The 21,327-nt window shown below is 46.4% G+C and overlaps 1 protein-coding gene across 5 annotated transcripts in view; it reads left to right on the top strand.

Annotated features, from left to right (window-relative positions):
* Slc28a3 (solute carrier family 28 member 3) overlaps nt 1-21,327 on the top strand; it is a 53,040-nt gene that overhangs the window by 12,398 nt on the left and 19,315 nt on the right. The window contains exons 1-7 of one of the 5 annotated variants that reach the window (XM_050144120.1): nt 3,498-3,637; nt 12,651-12,740; nt 14,980-15,065; nt 15,557-15,648; nt 17,204-17,393; nt 18,518-18,662; nt 20,997-21,110. In XM_050144120.1, the coding sequence (XP_050000077.1) occupies nt 15,031-15,065; nt 15,557-15,648; nt 17,204-17,393; nt 18,518-18,662; nt 20,997-21,110 (576 nt within the window). In that variant the 5' untranslated portion in view covers nt 3,498-3,637; nt 12,651-12,740; nt 14,980-15,030. Of the gene's footprint in view, nt 1-3,497; nt 3,638-7,144; nt 7,708-9,882; nt 9,902-12,650; nt 12,741-14,979; nt 15,066-15,556; nt 15,649-17,203; nt 17,394-18,517; nt 18,663-20,996; nt 21,111-21,327 lie in introns of those variants that run through there. The other 4 variants (XR_007592061.1, XM_050144118.1, XM_050144121.1 and 1 more) reach the window with 4 other exon arrangements.

The raw sequence follows: 21,327 nt of genomic DNA, 5'->3' as shown, positions 1-21,327 counted from the left end.
TACCAATAATTGACTGGAGAGCTGTTGCCAGATCAGATGAGGTAAGAGGTCATTTTGACCTCGTTTCCCAGGGGACAGAACCAAAGCATACGTATATGGGTAATTGTTCAGGAACTGAGTACGTGCAAGTGTAGCTGTTAGGTCCTTGGTTCCCAGGGGAGGAGGGGAAGCACTATGGCACAGAGGCTGAGAGGATTCAGAATTGTCAGAAATGGCTTCAGGATTGTCTTAAAGTCTTACAGTATGAACATGTAAGTGTCCACAGAGGCCAGCAGCGTCAGATCCCCCTGGACTTCCAGGCAGTTGTGAGCCATGCTGCATGTGCTGATCCCACTGAGCGAGAATGAAAACCACCACCCAGTTTAAAGTCAGCCAAGGGAGCTTTACTCCCGACGGCTAGGACTGCTTCTCAAAGCGGGATTGGAGAGAATGGTGTGCGGTAACTTTTCGGGCCTCTTTTGTAGGGAAAAAAAAAAGTACAAACTGGGGATTTTCAGAGGAATTTGGTGGCATAAGGACTTGGCAAGCAAATTTTACAGAAGCACACAGCAGACTTATTTGGCAGATCATCCTGGCAGAACAGCTCAAGATATCTTAAGATTCCTTGGCAGAAAGCCTTATCAGGATAAAGTAGGTGGAGGTACGAGTCAAACTCCATAGGGTAGGGAGCATGTCAGATTCCAGAAACAGCTTAAAGCACCGTCAACTTGAAATTTGCAGCAAATAGAAATGACATTACTCAGACCTTATAACAAAATGGCTTTTAACTCGAGATGGAGTCAGGCTGGTCCATCACGTAGACACTAGGAGCCGAACTCCGGCAAGCTAAAAAAAAACTGTGCGTCCTCTCAGCTGAGCCATCTCTCCAGCCCTCAAACCTTTGTTTTTGTTTTGCTTTGCTTCTGAGAGCCAAAACTGTTTGACTTAAAGTGTGACCTACAAATTCAACAGGAGTTTATTGAGCCCTGACACTGTACTAGGCATTATACTAGGAACCTCAAACAGAAAGCCACTATTTGGTTATCGCCAGTGACAAGCTAGTACCGTGTGTGTGTGTGTGGAAGGGTACCAAAGCAGCAGGAGCTGCGAAGTTGTGCAGTTGTCACCTGAGAGTCCCCCGCTTTCCTTCGGGGTACCTCCCTCCAGTATCACAGCTTTAAGGTTAGATTAGCTTTACAACATTTACAGGGTTTCTCTGTGTAGCCCTGGTGGTCCAAGAACTAGCTTCATAGACCAGGCTGGCCTCAAACTCAGAGATCTGCCTGCCTCTGCCTCTCAGTGACCCCCACCCCGTTTCCTTGCTGCACCCCCCATGCCTTCCCGTACTGATCTTAAATATTTCTAGCTGAAGGACCTGAATTCAGAGTTTCCAACGGATCATATTGTGTCAGGAATACTCACACAGAAGAAGTTAGAGGACCTTGACCTAGTGTGTAGAGCCAGGAAGCTTTGAAAGGGAAACGTGTTTCCCTGAGACCCCGGCGTGCACAGGTAAAGCAAAGGGGATAAAGCAGCGGATGCTTGGTGAATGGTAACAGATCCATCATGGGAGACTGAGAGACAAGCAACACCCACATCTCAGGAACCACCAAACCCCAGGCTTCCTCTTGGCCCACATGCTACTTCCTCATCCTCCTTCAGGTCGGAGAAAAGGAAGAGTGGTCTGGGAAGGTGAGCCAAGGCAGCCCAGGAGCAGCCCAGGGAGCAGGAAAGGCCACTTTCAGTGCTCCCGGTACTGGCTGTACTCCGTGTGGCAGAGACCTTGGCTGGATATGACAAGTGGCCTCTTGCCAACAGGAAGACAGTGATAAGCTTCTGAAACAGGAGGCACCACAGGTGGGAAAGAGAAAAGTCACACACTCTGAGGCAGGAAAAGCAAAGGTTGTGTAGGCAGAGTTGAGTCAGGCTGTCTGGATCTGCGGCTTACATATACACACATACACTCACATGCACGCACACACATACATGTATACACACAATACATATGCACACACAAGCACGAACATGTATACACATGTATGAGCACACCTACACATACACACATGTGCGCACACATACACACATGCACACACATACGCACATGCACATACATACACACACATGCACACACATACACACATGTACACACATACACACACATACATACCACTCAAGTAAGTTTTCTCACTTTTCTACTTCTGTCCCATCCTCAAGCTGTCTCAGTCCTTAAGGACAGGAATTTCTTCAGACGGGGTAGCTAATGCCCTGGCCTCTATGGGCACCTATATGGACATGCACATCCCTACAGGCAGACCCACACGCATACACATAATTGAAAACAAATTCTTAACACTTTAGGTAAAGGGCTGGAGGGGCGGCTCAGTGCATAAGCGTGCTTGCTGCTCTTGCCGAGGATGTGTGTTCAGTTTCGAGCACCCACGCGGTGGTTCACAGCCATCATTACCCCATTTCCAGGGTATGTGGCGCCCTCTTCTGACCCCACAGATACCAGGGACATAGATGGTGAGCATACATACATGCAGACGAAGTACTCATACACAAAATAAAATTAATAAATAAAATAATTTTAAAAGTTAAAAAAAGGTGAATGGGTGCCCCCATCACAATCCTGTAGAGAAATAAAAGCCCCAAACCACAAGTCCCAGGGGAAATGGAGGCCCCGCCCTCACCACAGGACTTTTGCGCAATGAGTGCAAAGTCGTAGCCTCAGCAAACGCTAGAATATCAGCAATGATTTCACACCACTTAGCTGGGGGGGGGGGGAGGCGGATATTCAGGTACAGAACAAAGCAAGCCAGAAATGTATGAAGTCAGTCTCTTCCTGTAACAAACACTGGGGTCCGTTGATGTGGCCCTGTGAAGATGCCACACGATGCTTCCCCGACCAGACTCCCTACAGCACGGAGGTTTGGTCACGGTTCTTCCACGCGCTCTACCATGAGTTTTGTCCCTGCCTCCTCCCTACCCCCATCGCTTTTTATCTGAACCCACGTCTCGATGAGTCAGCAACGCAGGCCTTGAATTTACAACCCTCCTTCCCCAGCCTCCTGAGTAGCTGGGATTATAGGTCTGTGCCACCTTCCTGTGTCCATACCCAGCGCTCAATTAAATCATCTGTACAATGTGAAGCGTCTGGGCCAAACTGGGAGAGCTTGGCTCCCAGATGTGTCTCGGAGAACTTTATGAAGTCTCTCTTCAGAGGCCTGGAGTACGTTAGTTAGCTTCAGCGGCTGACTTGACACATTTAAGGAGGAGGAGCCTCAGTGCAAAGTTTGCCTCCCTCAGACTACATTGTGGCCATTCGTGTGAAGCACTTCTATTGGAGGCTCACTCTTCTCAGGTGTGCCAAGCTGACAGCTGAAGCCAACTGTGCCCTGCTCATTTCTGCCTTCCTCCTATCTAGGCAAATGTTTTTCCTAAAATCTTTATGGTATATGAGTGCACGCTGTGTGTTTCTGTTTAGTCTATGTCTGGTTAATCAGCAACCCTCTGATGTAAGTACTTCTTACATCAGAGTGGGTTCAAAAGAAAGTGGCCAAGTTAACTTAGAAATCTCCACCAAAGAACTTGTGTTCCAGATGTAACTTGATCCGCTGTCAGAACTCCGTGTAATCTCTCCTGCTCTCCTGCCAGGAAGGTAAAAACCCTGGGCTGTGGTATAAGACTCTGTTTTGGGAGGGAGGAAGAGAGAGAGGGGAGGGAGGGAAGGAGGGAGAGAGAGAGAGAGAGAGAGAGAGAGAGAGAGAGAGAGAGAGAGAGAGAGAGAGAGAGAGAGAGGAGAGAGAAACTGAAGCCATATTTTCTGCTCTGTTTTTGAAACGAATCTGACCAAACTGTCGCAGCCAAGCATTGCTGGTGTCTGTGGTTCATTTGGTTGTAGGAATCAGACAACATAGAAGCATCCATAGTCTCAAACTTCATCAGGAGCCTTAAAGGGAAAAGACCTTCTTGCCACTGTCCGGGTGTGGGTAGATCGAAAAGATGCTTGCAAATGAGAAAACCCATCTGCAATCGCTTTGAAGTCCTCGTTTTTTTTCTCTCTCACTCACATCTGGGGATTCGCTGCTGAGAATAGTTCCCATTTCACATGATAAACAGGATATGTTTTTGGAACTACAGACACAGCCAAGTTGATCCCAACTAGCCTGTGATGTGGCATCTTGAGGGGCTAGGGGTATAGCTCAGTGGTGGGGCACCCACCTCACATGTTCAGCGCCCTGGGTTTGATCCCCAATTCTATGAGGAAGGGGAAAAGGGAGGGGAAAGAGTGAACAAGCACCTTGGCCATCTTGATAGTCATTGTCACACTATATAATTAAACAATCAAATTTATAATTTACAGTGACAGATTTTCTTCCATCCCCTGACCAAAGGAACCACATACACTGTTCCATCACCCACACAGTGCCTGTCCTATAGTAGGGGGCACAGTCATTATTTGTTGGAGGAATGAGTGAGAAAGCTTAGAAAGGAACTCAGGACACCTTGGTGACATTCAGGCCTGAGCAGAAAGAGGCCATGATAATACAGGAAGGGGAAGAGGGCAGTCTGGAGCCAGGAGGTAATCGTCAAACTGTGGTAGTCCTCAAGAGGACGTGGGACCGGATGAGGGCATTTTAAAGAGAAATTGGACCTTGTATGATGAAAACTGGACTTAGGAGCACAGAGAACATTGAAACTTAGGAGTGTTGGGAGTAAATCGAAGACAAAGCAGAAGTGGAGCAGTGGGTTCAAAAGAAAGATTGGCTTCGTGAGTGAGGAAAGATGCCTGCCTACAAATTCTTGGCTTCGGGGATAAAAAGAATTAATAACAATACAAACACTGAAGATGCATGGGACAGAGACTGTGAATTCATTTTCTGCTGTGCCAGAATAACAGAGAATGGGTGACATTAAAAAGGAAATAAATAAATTGCTCAGAGTTCTAGAGTCTGGAAAGCCTGATGTCAAGACACCAGCATCCGGCAGGGGAGGGAGAGAGCAAGAGGCCACCCGGAGTTATGACCTTGCTTGTCAGTGTCTGTCACTCTGACACAAACTAGAGTCACCTGGGAAAAGGGATTTTTTTTTTTTTTTTTTTTTTTTTTTTTTTTTTGGTTTTTCGAGACAGGGTTTCTCTGTATGCATTGCCGTGCCTGGCTCTCCTATTATTTTTAAAGGCTGGTTGACTGTTTTGCCTATCATTTGTATCGGGTTGTACGTATGATGATTTCTGCCTCGTTCTAATTTCCAACACTGTTTCTTGCCTTTCTCTGATGTAGCTTTGCCTATCTGATGTAAGGAAGATATTCCCATGAGAACTCCTAAAATGCATTCTGAAGGGAGAGGGCCAGAGAAGTCTAGAAACACAAAGCCACTGACTGCCGGAGCAACAGTGTGACTGTGCTTCTATTTCTCTGTGCCAGCTGCAGTAGGATGTGTATCTTCACATGGCATTGCTGAACCTCTTTGCTGTAGTCTGAACATGTGCCCTGGCTTTCCTGCAGTCTGACTGTGTGCTACAGAGTTCCCGTGCAAAGAGTCGAGAGCTGGGACCTTCAGGAGCTGATCAGTGCACCAATGGCAAATGGGTTATGTCCTTATTGCCAGAGTGGGTTCTTTCCCAAGGCAGTGACTTGCTCATTATTCTTGTTTGCTTTCTGTTCTGAGATAAAACATGGAAAGCAACTTGAGGAGGGAAGAGTTTGTTTGGCCTGCAGGATCACAGTCCACCATGAGGGGAAGCTAAAGCCGAAACTCAAGGCAGAAACTGATGCAGAGAGACCAGAGAAGAGTGGTGTTTGCACTCCGTGACTTGCTCGTCTGCCCAGGGGTGGCACTACCTGCAGTGGGCTGGGACCTTCCACATCAATCATAATCAAGAAAAATGTCCCTTAGACTCCTGTGCAGGGCAAATCCCTCTTCCAGCCGGGCGGTGGTGGCACACGCCTTTAATCCCACACTCGGGAGGTAGAGGCAGGCAGATCTTTGTGAGTTAGAGGCCAGCCTGGTCTACAAGAGCTAGTTCCAGCACAGGTTCGAAACCCTGTCTTGAAAAACAAACAAACAGAAAAAAATATTTTTCTTGGTGACCCTGCTGTCCTGGCTATTTTTATATCAACTTGACACAAGCTGGAGTCATCTGAGAGGAGGGAACCTCAATTGAGAAAATGCCTCCATCAGATCTGGCTTTAGGGCATTTTCTCAATTGGTGATTGATGGGAGAGGACCCAGCATTGTGGGTGGTGCCCCTCCTGGGCTGGTGGTTCTGGGTTCCATAAGAAAGCAGGCTGAGCAAGCCTCCTCCACGGCCTCTGTGTCAGCTCCTGCTCCAGGCTCCTGCCCTGTTTGCGTTCCTGACTTCCTTGAAATACAGACTATGATGTGGAAGCATGAGCTGAATCATCCCTTTCCTCCCCAAGTCGTTTTTGGTCACGGCATTTCATCACAGCCATAGTAATCCTCACTAGGGCACCTGCTAGGGTAAACAAAGGTTCTTTTGTTCTTATTTTTTTATTTTTCAAGACGGAGTCTCATCATGTAGCCCTGACTGGCCTGGAGCTCATTATGTAAACCTAGACGGCCTAAAAGTCACCTGTCTCTGCCTCCTGGATGCTGGGTTTAAAAACGTGTGCTGCCACAACTAGCTATTTTTTAAACATTTATTCATGTGTGTTAATGTGTTCTTGTGTGAGTATATGCCACATGAGTGCAGGTTCCCACGGAGGCCAGAAGAGGGTGCCAGGTCCCCCTAGAGCTTGAATTACAGGTGGTTGTGGACCACTGTGAATACTTGGATTAGAAGAGTTGGGTCCTTTGGAAGAACAGCAAGTGATCTAACCACTGACCCTCTCTGCAGCCCCTTGTATCTCCTTGTATCTAAGTTTTGGTTTTGTTTTTCTTTGTTTGTTTGGTTTTGGTATGGGATTTTTTTTTTTTTTTTGTTTATTTAGTCTTTTTGAGACAAGGTCTCGCTTGTCTGAGTGTTGTGTGTCGAAGATTTATTTGGGTTTCAGATTATGGTCATGTATTGGGTGTTACAGACAACAGCACAGCCAGTGGTGGGACTTGTACAGATCTTTTATTTCTGAAAATTCAAACTGTTTTTGCTCCCAAATCATTATGAGTAATAGACATCTGCCTCCGTCAGTTCTAAAGCAGCATCAGACATCAGCTTCCTGTGCGTGGCTTTTCCTTTTTGCAGTGGAATGAGCTCTTAATTTCCACCTGCCGTGCTGCCTGAATCTCAGCTGTCATCCTATGGGTGGGGATGTAAGACAAGTCAGTGGGCAGTAAGTGGACGGGAGATTCTGCCCCCAGCTGCATCTGAGCGACATCTAAGATCAGTCAGATGGAAAGGCTGAATTCAGAGCTTTGGGTATTTTGCCCCCAAAGAACAAAGCAAGACACTGGTATCATTAAAAATCAGTGAGGACTGACTTCACTCTGTGAGCTGGCTTGAGCTTTCTGTTTCTGTCAGGTGAGTTGGCCTTCTGAGGAAGAATGAGGAAACAGGGAGAGAGAGGTTCAGGCCCAGTCAGAGGTGTGGAAGTTGCAAAAAGCAGGAAAGGGTGGGAGGATTTGCTAACTGGCACTTACTCAAGTCAGGCTCCTCCTCTGGCCGACTGGAAGGCTGCCTTCCTGAACCTTCACAGAGGGTTTAAGTCAGTTCTGGGCCGAGAAGTATTCTCTCCACCTTTAGGGGCCTTGGAGGCCTTACTACAGAAGGTAAGCTCTCCCCACTCTCAAGAGCTCGGGAATCCACCTGCCTCTTCCGTACCATGCTAGTGGTTGCTCAGGTCTCTTACTGTGGGAGAATGGGCGAAACGGTTTGTCACAGGCCAAGAGAAAGGTCTGAGGTTTAAGGGCATGGACCTTTTTTTATCATTAGCCACTTCCACATGACTGAAATCACACTGCTGCCCACACATATGCCCGCCCACGGCCATTACATCCAACTTTGCTGTCGCTCGTCATTCTGGAGTTCCTTTTGGGTTCACAGGAAGGTTGAGCTAAGAGCAACAGCCAGTTCAATGACACCCCGCGGTCTGTCTGCAGCGCTGTTTCTCAGGTGTTCCCAATAGCTTTTACACTGATTCCTTTTCCTGGTACTCTGGTAAAATAGCCTGACACAAGCAGGCCCATTGCTGGAACACGCCTTTAATCCCAGTGTGAAGCAGAGGCTGCAAACAAGGTCAGACTGGTTTACACAATGGGTTCTAGGACAACCAGAGATACGCAGAGACCCTGTCTCAAAAACAACTACCAGAGAAAGCAGCTTAGGGGAGGAAAGGGCTACCCTGGCTCACAGTTTACTATCCATGTGGCAGGGCTATAAAGACAGCAGGTGCTCGAAGCCGACGGCCACATGACACCCACCATCAGGAACTCCAACGCTGGCGCTTGGCTCACAACGTCTCCTGCAGTTCAGGAGCGCCAAGCCCAGGGCATGGTGCTGCCCTCTGTCAGCGTGGGTCATCCCCCCTCAGTTGACCTGTTCCACACCATCCCTCACAGGGGTCCCTGGAAACTCGTCTCCTAGGTGACGCCAGGTCCCATCAAGTTGACATCACTAGTGGCTTGGTTGTGTTTCTTTAGTTTCCTGCAGTTAGCACATTCTCCAGTACTTGCTTGGGTTTGTTCTTCATGGCTGTGGTATTTGGACTTGAGGAAAGGGGGGGAAAGCTCTTGCCAAAAGGGGAAAAGAGGTTGTTTATTCTGTAGAAAAACAGCCTGTGAACATGGGTTGAGGTTACCCCCAAACTCCGTGCTGCTATATAACTTCACTGACGTTTTTACAGTCACAAAGCAAACACTGTCACACACTTTTCAAATCCTTCAGTGGGGTCATCTAACAAGGCGATTGGCAGATCCAGATGAATTAGCTCTTAGGGAGAGGGCCACAGTGCAGAATGTTCATTTGGGGACAACAGAACGTTGGTTCCTGATTTGGTTTGGTTTGGTTTGATTTGTATGGATTTTTGCCTTAGTGTATGTCTGTGCACACATGCCTGCCTGGTGCCAATGAAGGCCAGAAGAGGGTGTCCTAGTCCTTGGAACTGGAGCTATAGATGGTTGTGAGGCATCGTGTGGATGCTGGGAGCTGAACCCAGGTCCTCTGCAAAAGCACCCAGTGTTCTTAAGTACTGAGTTATCTCTCTGGCCCCGGATTTCTTTTGACCAGAAACCAGGAGCTTCCCCTGAAAACTCCATCTTCTCATTGTGTCTGGGAGGCAGAGCCCAAAGCCGCTGGTGAGAACAGAGTCTATGGATGCCTGCCTGCCTGTCTGCCCAGCACTTCAGCGTGTTGATTCCTAAGCCGGTCCTACTGGCCGAGCCTGCTGAAGTGGAGCTTAGGAGCCACTGTCCCCACAGCTCTGGGAGTGGAGCCCCCAAGTGGACACTGCACAGCAGCTCGCTGGTGCCGGAAGCCATGCCGTTCATTTAAACATAACTAGGACTTATGAATGCCAGTAGGTAAAAGCAATCCTGTCGGAGGAATTATGCAATAGGATTTTAAAAACTCAGAAGAATGTTCAAACTGGTCCCTTGCTGTTTCAGAATCTAAATGATCACAGTACAAATGACCCCAGGGCTGGCTGAAAGCTCTGCTCCCGGACACATTTACACACTTCCAATGTACTTTCCAGACTGTGGTGTGGATAGCTCCAGAGACAAAACCAAGATGCCCCGTTATGTAAAAATAAAATAAAAGGGTTCCTTTGTGCACAGCTGTGTCCACTTACGACTGTTTCTTAGGGGCTGTGGACATGAGTCAAAGGTTAAGAGCCCTGGCTCCTCTTGCAGAGGGACCACTGGGTTCCCCGCACCTCCAGTTCTGTGGATCTGAGGCCCTCTTCTGGCTGCCGTGAGCACTGCATACACACACATACATGAAGCAAAGCATTCATAAGGATAATCGGTAAGTTTTGAACCAGGATCTAACTATGTAGCCCTGGCTTTCCTGGAACTCACGAACTCACTACGTAGAGCAGGCTGTCTCTGTCTCCCTGCTGGGATTAAAGGTGTGTGCCACATGCCCAGAAAACATTTTAAGTAAATGTTTCTTCATGTAAGGACGCAATAAGCAGGGGATAGGAGAGGAAGACGTCAATATGGGCCAGAGGGAATCACAGCATGTTCCCTAAGACCCTGGGGTTTTGTCTGCTAGGAGTTTTGTTGTCATTGTTCCTTTTTTATTTCTCGCTCTTCTCTTAGTTAGGGTTTTTATTGCTGAAATGAAACACCATGACCAAAAGGCAACTTGGAGAGAAAAGAGTTTATTACACTTCCACATCACTGTTCATCACTGAAGGAAGTCAGGCTAGGGTCAGGGCAGAATCCTGGAGGCAGGAGCTGATGCAGAAGCCACAGACAGTGCTCCTCATGGCTTGCTCAATGTGCTTTCATATAGAACCCAGGACCACCTGCCCAGGGATGGCATCACCCATCATGAGCTGGGCCCTCCCCCATTGATCACTAATTGAGAAAATGCCTTACAGCTGGATCTCATGGAGGCCTTTCTTCAATGAGGCCTCTTCATCTAGTGATTCTAGCTTGTGCCAAGTTGATACACAAAACCCGACAGTACAACTGTTAATAGAGATGTATATATGCTCTATCAGAAATATGTTTTAATATATCATTAAATATGTTTAGTGATAGTTAATCATCAATATCTTGGTATCTTAAATAAATTTTAAAATTTAATTTATACGTATGAGTGTTTTCAGCCCCCACTTCATTTCCCTGAGACATGCATGTGATTCCCACAACAGTCAGTGTCCTGGAAGATACTGTGTTCCCCGAGAACAGGCGTGCTCACAGGTATGAAGAACAACGGTGTCAATAGTCCCACTTATTAAATAGACAGAAAGAAATGGTAGCTAAAAGTGACTAGAAGCCTGCATTACAGGCCCACAGTTCCAACTTGAAGAGGAAGAGAAAAGCTGGTCATTTTCCACTCACCTACCTACACCCACAGTGACCCCTCTGTTTTAAACCCTCAAGTGGGAGGAGATTTTCTTCCTGGAAATTTGAAGACCAAGGCGTGAGTCCATTGGACAGGACAATCCCAGCACACAAGGGAAAACCCCGTCAGGGTTCTCTCTGTGAGCGTGCAAAGCAGCATGCAACAGCACACACACACACACACACACACACACACACACACACAACCAGGACCCAGCAAAGATTCCCGATACGGCCAGCAGGTGGCAGGAGCGGCCAGCATCCAAAGGCTGAAGCTTTAAAAGAAAAGAAGCTCCTCCGGGGTGAAAATCTCTGGGTTCTGGAAAGAACCAGAAATCGGCGTTTAGAACCATACGATCCACGGAATGTCACACAAAGTTGAAAATAAAAAGGAACAATGGCAACAAAACTCCAAGCAGACAGAACCCCAAGGTCCAGAGAAAGTTAGTGTATTGAGGGAATGCTCTCCCCTGGTCTTAGGATTAGGAGTCAGGCCCATGTTAAAGTCTTCCCCTCCGTTCCCCACGTATTGCACCTTTAAATTAGGGACCCTGATTTTATGCACGCATGTAATTCGGGATCCTGGAGCCTGACTGCAGAACAATAAAGAGTCCCCAAAGGACTCTCAGTGCAACGGCCCCGTTCCCGTGCTTTGTGTACAATGGCCCCGTTTCATTTCCTTCTATACCGTGCCAGGAATTCCTGAGGGCCACTAGAGGTGTCACAGAGGTCTTGGGGTCTTAGTCTCTTTATAAGAATTTAAAGATGGGAGCAGTCGCGGTGCACGCCTTTAATCCCAGCACTCAAAAGACAGAGGCAGGAGGATCTCTGTGAGTTCAAGGTCAACTTGGTCTACTTAGCTAGTTCCAGGTTAGCCGGGGCAACACAGTGAGAACAGATTGCAAAAAGCAAAGGAGGAGGAGGAAGAAGAAAGGGAGGGAGGAGAGATTACTTAAGAACAGACCCACAAGAACAGTTTTATTTTTAAAACTTTAAAATTGTAGTTTAAAATTGAAGCCCCAGGGCATTGAGCTGTAAATCTCCACTTCTACCCAGGAGAGAGAGAGAGAGAGAGAGAGAGAGAGAGAGGCCATACCAGTTGAGTTAAACGGGCATGAAGGTGAACAACATGTGGGCAAACAGCCACACTGCAAGAAGGAAGCTTTAGAGAGAAGCCAGGCGAGTTAGAGACATGGAAAGGAAAGGACAGCATTCGCTAATCAGAATTACTCCGACATCAGAAGCTGTGAGCTGGGGCTCATGTGTGGGAACTTGGGGAAGGAAAAGTACCTTATCTTATTCAAGGGATAATCATTTCTCCTATCTCCTGAGCAAGGTTTAAAGGTGGGTCTGCCTTCCTGAGGGTGGTCCCTCAGCTAGGTGATGACTTGCCCTGCTGAAGCCTTAGGTCCCCACCCAGGTCCCCTGGTACTGGCTCTGCAGCCGGGGCCAACGGTGGGAAGCTGCTGTAACTTCCTCAATACACGTGGATCTTTCCCATCAGAATAAAATTAAAAATTTCATTCATTTCTTTATGAGCTCATGGTTCCTTGCATCAGGTACCTCACAAGAACACCGAAGCCCGCCTGCTGCCGCTTTTCACAGCCCTTCCTGGAATGGTCACGAAAGGACAATTGTGTTTGGGCTCTGACTCTGTGGATTTTGTCTTTTTTTTTTTTTTCACTCTGCATTTTTCTTAGGATGAAGACTTTGAAGAGCAGAACACACCAGGAAACAGCGCAGTCAGGAGCAGATCCATACAGAGCAGGGAACAAGGAAATGCCAAGCAGGTAAGGCAGGTGTGGAGGATGGTTGAAGAACTGTTGCCATGGTGATACTCCGCCACCTGTGAATGAAGAGTGGTTAGTGTGTCTAAGGCAGTCATCCAGAAAGCACACGTACTCTAAAGCAAGGCTTCACTTTTACAGACGGCCTCAGAGTTCCCTGAAAGGAAAACCAGCCCGAGGCACAAAGCCCAGTCTCAGGCCAGCATGTGAGGTCATCCTTGTAGCCCCAGCTACTCAGGGGGCAGAGGCAGGAGCAGGGCCAGCCTGGGATGAAACCTCCTGGCAGAAAAAGCAAGCACCTGAACGTTAAGGTGAAGGAGGCCCGTGAGATGCCCTCCCTTAGTTCTATGGAGCCCAAGAGACTCTTAAGGACGTTAGTTCGTATGTGTCTCTGTTTTAGATTGAGATTTATTGTTTTTATTTTATTGTTGTTTGTTTGGGGTGGGATGGGTCTCATGTTCATGTGACCAACGCCGCCTTCAAACTCAATATGCAGCAGAGGATAACCTTGAACCCCTGACCCTCTTACTTCAGCATCCCAGGTAGGGGGGTGGCAGGCATGGGTACCACATCTGGCAAGGACCTCTATCAGCAGCTTTCGGTAGAATGTCTTCCGTTGCTGAAACAAAAGCAATTGCTCATATAGAACACCCGTTGAAAAGTAGTCCTGAGTCCCTGAAACTGGGGGAGAGATCGCAGACAACCGGACGGGGAAAGCTGTTCTTTCCATCCACGGGGAAGGAACTGGCGCGTAGCCTGTGTTTACGCAAGCGCGCTTCTGTGCGCGTCGCCGTGGGGATCACACTGCCCATCTTCGTTACTGCTTATGTCAGTTAATATGCTGTGCCGTGTTTGTACCTCTCTGTCCCCCAGCGAGCAAACAAGTCCCTGTGAGAACCTCCACACAGAAAGTTCATAATGGGCAAACCGTGGGAGCAGCCCAGACGCCCATCAGTAAAATGGATGATGCGATGTTTTCAGTACTGAAACAAATGATGGGGTGATGGGGAGAACTAGGGGAGCTGTCAGTGCTTACTACGGAATGAGAGAAGTCAGTTTAAGATGGGGACACCCCCCCCCCCAGCGGCAGCATCCTGGACGAGGCAAAGCCATGAAGGAGTGAAGAGATACTGGTTTCCGATGCTTAGGGAGAAAGTGGGGGTGAGCCACAGGAGTTTTAGGGCACTGAAACCGTTCTATACAATACTACAGCAGTGAAGATCTTATCCAAACATAGGTAGAGCACTCCAGAAAATGACCCATGTATTATCCTGGGTTCTCTATAGGAATAAAACTCACAAAATGAGAGTGTGTGGATAAAGAGAGAGAGAAAGAGAGAGAGAGAGAGAGAGAGAGAGAGAGAGAGGAATAGATGATAGATAGAAGAGATAGATAGATAGATAGATAGATAGATAGATAGATAGATAGATAGATGATAGATAGAAGATAGATAGATAGATAGATAGATAGATAGATAGATAGATAGATAGATAGAAGATAGGATTTATTAGAGTGGCTTACAGGCTATAATAGAGCTAGTCCACCTGAATGTTCCCCAGCTACATACAGTAATCAGCTTCACCAGCTGAAGAAATATTGTGGGATGGAGAGAAGGAGCTACTCTGGGAACAGAATAGGCCATGGGTATTTGGGGGAAAGTTTATACTGTTCCTGGAAAAACTGTCCATGAAAAGTGGCTTGGGTGCGCGTTACCCTTAAATTGTTAGGGGAAGGCAACGCTCCTGTGAGTCCCAAGGGGAGTCTGTCAGCTCTTGAAGGATGAGGCAGGTATTCGTATCTGCAAGCAAAGCCTTGGTTTGGTTTCAGAACTCTGGAAATGAGTCGGTTCATTGTAAAGGGAGAATTGCACAGCCTTTGTGGTTAACTTCATTTAGCCTTTCCTAAAACCAGAGCTGGTGTCTGGGGTTGAATGATTACAGCAGAAACGGGAACAAAATCAGAACTACAAACATGTTCCCTTTTCAAAAAAAAAAAAAAAGGTGGTGATAGGGGTGGGGGTACCAGAGGCTCCTCTGGGAGGGAAGAACGTAAGTATGATCCTTAATTTCTTATGATTATAAAGGGGAAAAGGTGCCTGAGAAGTAGATGAGGGGAGCCATTTCTTGCGTAATAATTTTAAAAGGACTGTTGAGCATTCTTTGCCTGAATGCTGAGCAAAGGAGTCCAGGGTCCATGGTGCCGGGATTCTCATTATCCTCTCTGCTCTACGTTTGATCTCCAGGGTGACAGGCAGATCACGATTGAGCAGGAGTCTCTAGGAAACAAAGAAGACATGGAGGAGGATGACCAAGATGAACGTCAAAAAGGGTACAGTTCTTAAGCCAAGGACACAGCCGCATCTACTCCCTGTGTGTTTTATTCCGTGTTTGTCTTTTTATTCTCTTCTAAATTAAATTTTACTATGCTTCATTAGAAATTGTCAGCACCTCACCCAGCACCACTTGGATAAAATTCATGGCTTTTGGGGTGATAGACGCAATCAGTTTAAAAAGATGTGGCTCTGGGAACCCAGTCTTTATTTTTATATTTTCTCAGGACAGTCTTCTCATTAAAGGTATAAATTACTAACTAATGGCTTCCATCACCATTCGGTTCCCTCCCTCAGAGCGCGGCACACTCTTCAGTAGTTAATCCTCATTATGGCCAGTGTCCACCAAAGATGACTGTTCCACTTCTGCTTTGAGACGCGGCTTCAGAAACCTGTTTGTGTTGTTTGTGAAGCTTCTAACCCAGGCTGCGCACGCCAGTATCTCATGTTTGGGTGCTTACTCTGTGGGTCTTTGGCTTTTGTGTTGCAGATGTTTGGAAAGGAAGTATGATCTGATTTGTGAGTTTAATAGAAAGCACAGAATCATTATTCGGCGCACCATAGGGGGCATTCTATTGACAGGTAAATACCAAAGGGCTGTGGGAATGCTGTTGTCATTTCTTGGGATCTTTTAAGTGTTAGCTTTCTGTGTAAAGAAAGAAATCTGCCCTTCCCCTGGACCTCACAGACTCACCCAGAGAAGTGGTGAAGTCACTCAACAAACCCCAGAAGGGAAAGTCTACACAGATTGCTCGCCTGCCTTTCTTATGAAGCCAATCAGAAATTTTTGGTTTTGATTCACCTACTGTCTTAGTCCATTTTCTGTTGCTATAACCGAATACTGTAGGCTCAATCATAGATATTTTTTGGGTCCTGGAACAGAGTCCAGGATCAAGTATTGGTGACGGAGGGACTTTGCGGCATGAGATGACACACGCTGACCCATGTCTGTTTTTATGAAGCCACTAGTAACACCATGGTGGCTCCAGCCTCAGGGCCTCATCTAATTCCAATTACTTCACTGAAGGCCCCGCCTCTGCTGCTATCACTATTTGAATGTGGGAATTAAATTTCTAACATACAAACTACAGGGGGATACAGCCAAACCATGGCACTACCTTACTCTTGGGGCTCATAGAGCCCTTGTTATTGTGACGTGTTTTCAAGGAAGCACGTTGGCTAATGCAAATGAAAATACTTGGACAACTGGCAGACTTTGCAGTGAACACAGGTTAAACAAGAACAAAAATGAATGTAGGAGTGAAGGCAGAGTAAGACCCGGGACCTTTGGGCCCACACTTCAGCCTCCAAAGCAAAAACGTGGTCTAAAAAATGTGAACCTTCCCACTAAGCCCCTAGGCATCTGTAGAAGAATGCTACACCATCAAAGCCAAGAGTGTTCTGATTTCCAAACAGCTGGGGCAGCTACAGCAAGGGTGGGCCAGCGTCCCTCCAGCAGGCCAGAGAGTCTTTTAGGTCTGGCCATACTGGACCTTCAACCTTGCCATTATAACAAAAATACAACCACAGATACTGTGTAAGTGGAAAGACATGGCTGCATTGCGGTAATACTTGATTAAAGGGTGCAAGTACGCACAGCAAATGCCACCTCCTTCGTAGCAAGTCAGACTGAAACTGTGGGCCATTGTTTGCTGACTTTTTAGAAAAAGAAACTTTATTTTATTTTTTTTGAGGCAGGCTCTCACTGTATAATCCTTGGAGTCCTGGAACTCATTATGTAGACCATGCTGGTCTTGAACTCACAGAGATCCAACTATCTCTATCTCCCAAGTATTGGGATTAAAAGATGTACACTACCACATCTGGTATTTTTATCCTGGAATCTGTTCTTTAAATGCGGCGATAGTGACCAAGTGTCAGGATTCAAGAACTGAGAAGGTACTATAAGAGGAAAACTCATAAAAAACAGCATCCTTTCTCCATCATGGTGAAATCTTAGGGACTTGCTTGAAAGAAAATCAAAAGGCTCAGTTCAAGAAGTCTGTGCCTCCACCAAAGCATCCCTGCATTCCGTGGGTGCCTAATTAAGCCACCCCTTGCCTAAATCAGACGCAGGCTGGAAGCCCAGGACCCCTGGTGTGGTAATATTAACCATCTGAATTTGCCTCCTGGACAGTTTTCCTGGCTCTGGTGATTGCAGCCTGTGTACTAAACTTCCACAGAGCCCTGCCTCTTTTTGTGATCACCGTGGTTACCATCTTCTTTGTTATCTGGGATCACTTGATGGCCAAATATGAGCAGCGAATTGATGAGTTCCTATCTCCAGGCAGAAGGCTTCTCGACAGGCATTGGTTCTGGCTGAAATGGTAAATACATCTTTCTCTCCTACTTCAGTGGAGGCATGCTGGCTCTCTCCAACACCGTTCCAAAAATGTGTTCTAAAATTCCATCCTCATTTATGGGATGTTGATGCTAGAAATACCCTTGAGCAATCCGCCATCATGCCTCCATTTGGCGAACAAGACATGCAGGGTGAGATGAGGGATCAGATGGAAGCTGTTCAGGTGTACCAGCAAGCCCCTCGGTTCGATGGTAAATGTCCAAAGACAAACCGCTTATCTTCATGTTTGTATTAGAGAGATGCCTAGATATCTACACATTAAGAATTAGACAAGAATATAGGACAATGCAACATTTTGGACATACAGGGATGGGTTAGATCTTTCAACCTTGTCCGTAGAATGAGATCATGATCAATCAGTAGTGTCTGTCCTGACCCAGGTCAGAGAACAGCTGCACGATGCCTTCTGGTTTCAGTGCTGGCTTAAAAATTGGCTTATAAGTCCAACACAGTAAAGACCCGATGACTATGTGAGCTCGCACTTTCATATATAGTTATGTATGATCTCATTAAATTCTTTTAATAAATGGAAATCATGGATTACATTCGATCTTGAATGTTTTGTTTCACTTAATACTTATTATTATATTATATATTTTTTTTCGAGACAGGGTTTCTCTGTGGTTTTGGAGCCTGTCCTGGAACTAGCTCTTGTAGACCAGGCTGGTCTCAAACTCACAGAGATCCACCTGCCTCTGCCTCCCGAGTGCTGGGATTAAAGGCGTGCGCCACCACCGCCCGGCTCACCTATCATGTCTACCAGACTCTCATGAGGGAAGATAGGACCCAAAGTCTGACTCAGCTCTGCTGAGATCCCCTAAATACAGAAAACATGTTCTCTCGTGAAGGGAAGAAGTCAACACCCATCCCAAAACTGACAGAAAAAGATGAATGTGCCTCTCAAAGACCCTATAGACAGAGACCAGACACTTCTGTACAAACACCCACTCTCCTCCGGGATGCTCATGGAGGGACGGATGTCGCTGTAGCCAAGCAGCTGAAGCAGAGCTTCCGGTTCTGGGGCGTGCTGTCTCACTACAGTTTTCACTTGTTAGCGTTGGCCTCATCCTGTTACTCTTGTTCTCACAGGGTCATGTGGAGCTCATTGATCCTGGCCGTCATTTTCTGGTTGATCCTTGACACTGCCAAATTGGGCAATCAGCAGCTGGTGTCCTTTGGCGGACTCGTGATGTACATTATCCTGTTATTTCTCTTTTCCAAACATCCAACCAGAGTAAGTACAGACTGGTCCTGGGACCAGGGGGGCATAAGACTCCAAAACAGTGGCTGAGAAAGAATCTAACTAGGCAAATTTTTCTTCCCACCGCCCCAGCCCTGAGAGTCCTTCAGGTGGCAAGCAAACAAAGGTGCTTGTCTAAACTGTTATATTTCTAGCAATTTCCAGTTACACAAGTAAAACATCCCTCATGCCCACTCAGGGAAAGTCATTCCCTTTGACCCATTCTACTCAACCCTGTACTTTCTGAGTTTTGAGATGGGACCTCATATATCCCAGGCTAGCCTTAAATTCTTTCAAGGATGACCTTGAACTTCTGATCCTTCTGCTGCCTCAGTGCTGGTATTCAAAACAGGTGCAGCAATACCCAGTTTATAAGAGAACGGGGGACCTGGGGACTGAATGTTAGGCTTCGCACATGCTAACTAAGCCGTCTACCAGTCTTCAATCCTGTGTTTTATGGAAATACTGTTTATGATTTGGGCTTTTTTATTCTCAAAATTTGTCCTTATACACTCCTTCCTTGTTGCATCCAATTCTCAACCCCTCCTTTTTTTTCTTTTTTTCTAATCCTCCTACAGCCCATGAGATGGGTTTGAATTCTAAGACTAAAAGCTTTTACCTACAAATCACAATGGCAGCCTGCAGAAGTCCTAAGTCCTTTCTGGCTGAAAGGATGACCCACAGAGGAAACATTAATCAGAGACCGAGTTGACCTAATACAATGAAAAGTATTTGCCCTGCTCAGAGGAACATCTCCATTCTCTGTGCCATCAATCTCAGGAGTTTAGGTCACTCGTTTCTGCTCTGAGAGAAGTGTAGACGGCAGTCTGTGTTTTCTGTCATCCTAGGTCTGCAATGGAGGTCTTTGCTCCCTTTACTGGGGAGCAAGAGTCTCTCAACTGAGCCGAATTTCATCTAATTCAGTTATAAATTATCAGATAAACAAGCTTTGAACACAGAAAAATCAATTTCTACCTTTCCATTTTCCAAGTGAAGAAATAATTGTACATGTAACTTTTACAATTTGACCGGGTGTCTCGGAGACAATTCTTTGTGTCCAAGGCATTTCTCAGGACTTCACAGTTACATAAGTTCTCAGATTCTGCACCAAGGTTTATACCGAGTGGATGCAGCCCTGATATATGCATGTATTACAGAACGGTTCTCTGAAGTCTCTTTGTAGTGAGCGGTGGGTGAACGCAGACTTGCTGCTACCCGTGCTGCTGAGAACGGGTGACAGCTGAGGGCCCAGCTCTAGAAGGACATTTCTAACATCCCCTCTGAGGCTCAGAGAACACTGTGGAAGAGGGTGCAAGACAAACAGAGGATCCAGAGACAGGGAGTAGGGCTTCGAAATGCCTTCCAAGGCATGACACAACCATTGCATTGAGTTTACTTATATGGGGTCTGTCTTAGTTTCGCTTCTTGTTGCTTTGGCAAAATCAATTTAGAAAGAAAGGGTTTATTTTGTTCACAATTCCAGGTTATAGCCCACCATTGTCGGATAATTAAAGTGGCAAGAACATGAAGCCGCTAGTCATTATACACAGTCAAGAGCGGAAAGCAATAAATCAATGCATTCATGCTTGAGCTCAGCTCCCTTCTCCACCCTTACACGGTTCAGGAGAGCCTGTGTAGGGAATGGAGCCACCCACAGTAGGCAAATCTTCTCACTTCAGTTAATGTAATAGAGATGGTTCCTAACAAATACGGCCACAGGTCAACCTGATCCTTTATTGAGCTCTTCCCAGATAGTTGTATGTGCATCAAATTCATGGGTCCCTGAATTGTTTCAGGCTATTGATAAATTCTGGGAAAGGCATGGTCATTGTCTTCAGTTGTGTGCCCACTGCTGAACCCACCAGACTCAGCGGATAGCTCCAATCCACAGCCACACAGACAGCCCTGTTTAAACTCAGTGAGTTATGAAACCAAGCAAACAGACAGGAATGTGAGAAAGATTTGTAAGGATGAGCGGGATAGACAGGGTGGGAGGGAGCTAGGCAAGGCTAGGGAGTGAGGGTGATTAGAGTGATTATGTACATGTATGAAGTTGTCAAAGAACACATTTAATCAATTGGAAAAACATTCTCTGCTCCTGGCTGCCCCAGCCACATGTGAGAATGCTCCTAAGGGGACAGTGGCCCCTTGGACATCTATGTTGAGGTCACCCTTAACTTCCTAATAAGGTAACTACAACCAAAAGGGGTCTGTCACCACTTCCGAAAGCTGTCTCTGCATGACCAATGTTTTGTTGTTTCTTTAAGTCTCGTTACAATAGTGAATGAAGTTAGCGCAATATTTAATGGTCTCCATCTTTCTCCGCAGGTTTACTGGAGGCCTGTCTTTTGGGGAATCGGATTACAGTTTCTTCTTGGGCTCTTAATTCTTAGAACTAAGCCTGGATTTATTGCTTTTGATTGGCTGGGGAAACAAGTTCAGGTGAGCAGTTCAAAAGAAAATTGGGTGATCCAGAACAGGTGGTCAGAAATGCAAAGCCAGCCTTGGCTATAAAGCAAGTGAAAAGCCGACCTGAGCTTCACGAGAGCTTATCCAAAAAAGATTTCTTTGTGTTCTTGTACTTTTAACATTTGGGTGTAACCCTCAGGACATTTTTTATTTAACCACCACCTCCAATTTTTTTTTTTTTTTTTTTTTT

Source organism: Alexandromys fortis, unplaced genomic scaffold (genome assembly GCF_014885135.2).
Source record: "Alexandromys fortis isolate MF-2015 unplaced genomic scaffold, M_Fortis_MF-2015_v1.1 scaffold_1, whole genome shotgun sequence".
Taxonomy (NCBI): domain Eukaryota; kingdom Metazoa; phylum Chordata; class Mammalia; order Rodentia; family Cricetidae; genus Alexandromys; species Alexandromys fortis.
This window is presented reverse-complemented; position numbering and strand designations above follow the sequence as displayed.